This window comes from Apium graveolens, unplaced genomic scaffold (assembly GCF_009905375.1).
Source record: "Apium graveolens cultivar Ventura unplaced genomic scaffold, ASM990537v1 ctg7885, whole genome shotgun sequence".
Lineage (NCBI taxonomy): Eukaryota > Viridiplantae > Streptophyta > Magnoliopsida > Apiales > Apiaceae > Apium > Apium graveolens.
This window is the reverse complement of record NW_027420709.1, coordinates 68,390-69,857: the sequence shown is the minus strand read 5'-3', so window position 1 is coordinate 69,857 and position 1,468 is coordinate 68,390. Positions and strand designations below refer to the sequence as shown.

Here is a 1,468-nt window from a genome sequence, read left to right as displayed (position 1 = left end):
AAAATTAAGTACTAACAATCCAAAATAAATAAGGAAAACGTTCAACAAGCAAGTAAGGCCTTTCTTAATTATTCTTAGGCTCATCACCACCAAAATTTAGGCATATTCACATCGACATCTTCAAAGAAATCACCACTTCCATGTGAGTAAAGGCCGAAGGATCAACTTGGCCATCACTTCCAAGATGTGCTTCAAGATGAGCAATCCCCAAGGATCATTCTGTTCAGTGAAATTAGTTTCAACATTTTTCAAAGATGCTTGATATAGGTCAGCAAAGTGCTTGGAGGTACGACATGTACTTCTCCAATGACCTTTCATTCCACAACGGCTACAAGTACTTTCACCCTTTTTAACCATCGTACTTCCCTCGGGTTTCTCCTCATTTGTTTTCTGTTTTTGATAGTAAGGCTTCCTTTTAAAGTGGGGGCGATTTTGTTGATTTCGGCCTCGACCACGCCAAAATCCATGACCACGGGCACGCCCACGTCCACGTCCATATCCATGCCCACGTCCACGTCCAAATGATTTATTATCTCTATATTCATTATTAGTCACCGCATTCACTTCAGGGAATGGTGTTGAGCCAGTGGGACGTGCTTGATGATTTTTCAGCAAAAGTTCATTATTTTGTTCAGCAAGAAGCAACACAGAAATAAGCTCAGAATATTTCGTGAATCCACGTTCACGATATTGTTGTTGCAAGAGCATATTATTGGCATGGAAAGTGGAATATGTTTTCTCCAACATATCTTTATCGGTGATATTCTCGCCACATAATTTCAATTGAGATGTAATTTTGAACATGGCAGAGTTATACTCGCTCACACTTTTATAATCTTGCAATCGCAAGTGTAGCCAATCATAGCGAGCTTTAGGAAGTATCACCGTTTTCTGGTGATCATATCTTTCTTTGAGATCTTTCCAAAGAGTTGATGGATCTTTAATAGTCAGATATTCAGTTTTCAAGCCTTCATCAAGGTGATGGCGAAGAAATATCATGGCCTTTGCCTTGTCTTGTTCAGAGGTCTTATTTCCCTCTTTTATGGTGTCACCGAGACCCATTGCACTAAGATGGATTTCAGCATCAAGAATCCATGTCAAATAATTTTTGCCGGTGACATCAAGTGCGTTAAACTCAAGTTTCGTAAGATTCGACATTTTCACTAAAAATAAACAAAACTCGAATCAACATCAATATTTATGCACATAAATATAATGCAATGCGATAATTTTTTATGACAAGATAACAAATAATTTGCGAAAGAAACAGATTATCACTTATCAAATATACTCACTTAAACAAATATAATATATTACACATAATGATGCATTTAATCAACAAGTTTAATAGAACATGATTTTAGTTAAGTCTCAGAGACTAAAATATATGCTATTCATTGATAACAACCCATCTTAGTTAACATGACAATTATTAACACGCATGCACAAGTAAAACAAATATAAATTA

The 1,468-nt window shown here is 36.2% G+C and overlaps 1 protein-coding gene across 1 annotated transcript; it reads right to left on the bottom strand.

The window, feature by feature from the left end:
* Positions 1–129: 129 nt before the first annotated feature.
* LOC141704475 (uncharacterized) lies at positions 130–1,158 on the bottom strand. The gene has a single exon (XM_074507722.1). The coding sequence runs from the start codon at positions 1,156–1,158 to the stop codon at positions 130–132; it is 1,029 nt and encodes a 342-aa protein (XP_074363823.1).
* Between the last annotated feature and the right edge of the window lie 310 nt (positions 1,159–1,468).

Coding starts and splice junctions, on each gene's coding strand:
- LOC141704475 (XM_074507722.1), bottom strand. CDS start 1,158: ATGTCGAATCTTACGAAACTTGAGTTTAACGCACTTGATGTCACCGGC.